The 1,034-nt window shown below is 41.7% G+C and overlaps 1 protein-coding gene across 1 annotated transcript in view; it reads right to left on the bottom strand.

Moving 5' to 3' along the window:
• Positions 1 to 6: 6 nt before the first annotated feature.
• Positions 7 to 1,034, bottom strand: part of Eif5 (eukaryotic translation initiation factor 5) — a 6,752-nt gene continuing 5,724 nt past the window's right edge. The window contains exons 10-11 of the mRNA XM_029484404.1: positions 942 to 1,034; positions 7 to 107 (exon numbers count right to left, since the gene is read on the bottom strand). Of these exons, the coding sequence (XP_029340264.1) occupies positions 18 to 107; positions 942 to 1,034 (183 nt within the window). The 3' untranslated portion in view covers positions 7 to 17. The remainder of the gene's footprint in view (positions 108 to 941) is intronic.

The raw sequence follows: 1,034 nt of genomic DNA, 5'->3' as shown, positions 1-1,034 counted from the left end.
AAGTTGCATCCATCCTTTTAAATGGCGTCAATATCAATGTCATCATCCTTGTTGTCAGACTTCACAGTTTCAACTTTTGGTACACTGGCAGTTTTCGAATATACCACCTGGCAATACAAATGCAGGACTATATTATTTCCATTACCATTTTTTTCATTTGAAAGAATTACAGTATTTTCATTTCCCTTTACTCCCCTCCCCCAGCCATGATTGTTTTTTTTTTTTTTAATTTTGATTTTTTGAGATAGGGTTTCTTTGTATAACACCTGATTGTCCTAGAAATCCTCTGCCTGAGTGCTAGAATTAAAGGGTATATGCCATCATATCTGGCTTTATTTATTTTTATAGCTTATGTATATGTAAGGGGAATGTCAATCATTGAAATTGAATATAATTATTTTCTAGGGCTGGAAGAGGGCTCAAGGTTAGACATGCTTGCTTACCTAGTATGCTCACGCTCCAGAACTACATATAAAAACTGCCTCCTCAGCTGGGTGGTGGTGGCGCACACCTTTAATCCCAGCACTCAGGAGGCAGAGGCAGGTGGATTTCTAGATTTCTGAGTTTGAGGTCAGCCTGGTCTTCAGAGTGAGTTCCAGGACAGCCAGGGCTACACAGAGAAACCCTGTCTTGAACCCCCTCTCCCCCCAAACACAAAACCAACTGCCTCCTCCACTCACAGAAAGATTCCATTTTGTTGTATCCTTAAACTGAAATTTGGAACCACCCCAATTGCCTAGTCATACCACTACTGTTAAATCTATCCCCTCCCCCAAAATAGCTGGTTAGTGCTGGCGGTGCACACCTTTAATCCTAGCACTCTAGAGGCAATTCTCGAGTTACAGGATAGCCAGAGTCAAACACAGCCCCCCTGCTTGTGTGTGTATCTCCAATGCGCATTGCCAACCAAATACTCACTAACATGTTTTTCTAGCATTTACCTCAATATTTTCGTCTTCGTCTTCTTCCTCTCCACCAGAAGATTCTTCCTCTGCTTCCTTCAACCATTTAATAAATGGCTCTGCTTTGACACG

Source organism: Mus caroli, chromosome 12 (genome assembly GCF_900094665.2).
Source record: "Mus caroli chromosome 12, CAROLI_EIJ_v1.1, whole genome shotgun sequence".
NCBI lineage: Eukaryota > Metazoa > Chordata > Mammalia > Rodentia > Muridae > Mus > Mus caroli.
Note: the sequence above shows the minus strand (reverse complement) of the source record. Positions and strands in the feature narration are given on the sequence as shown.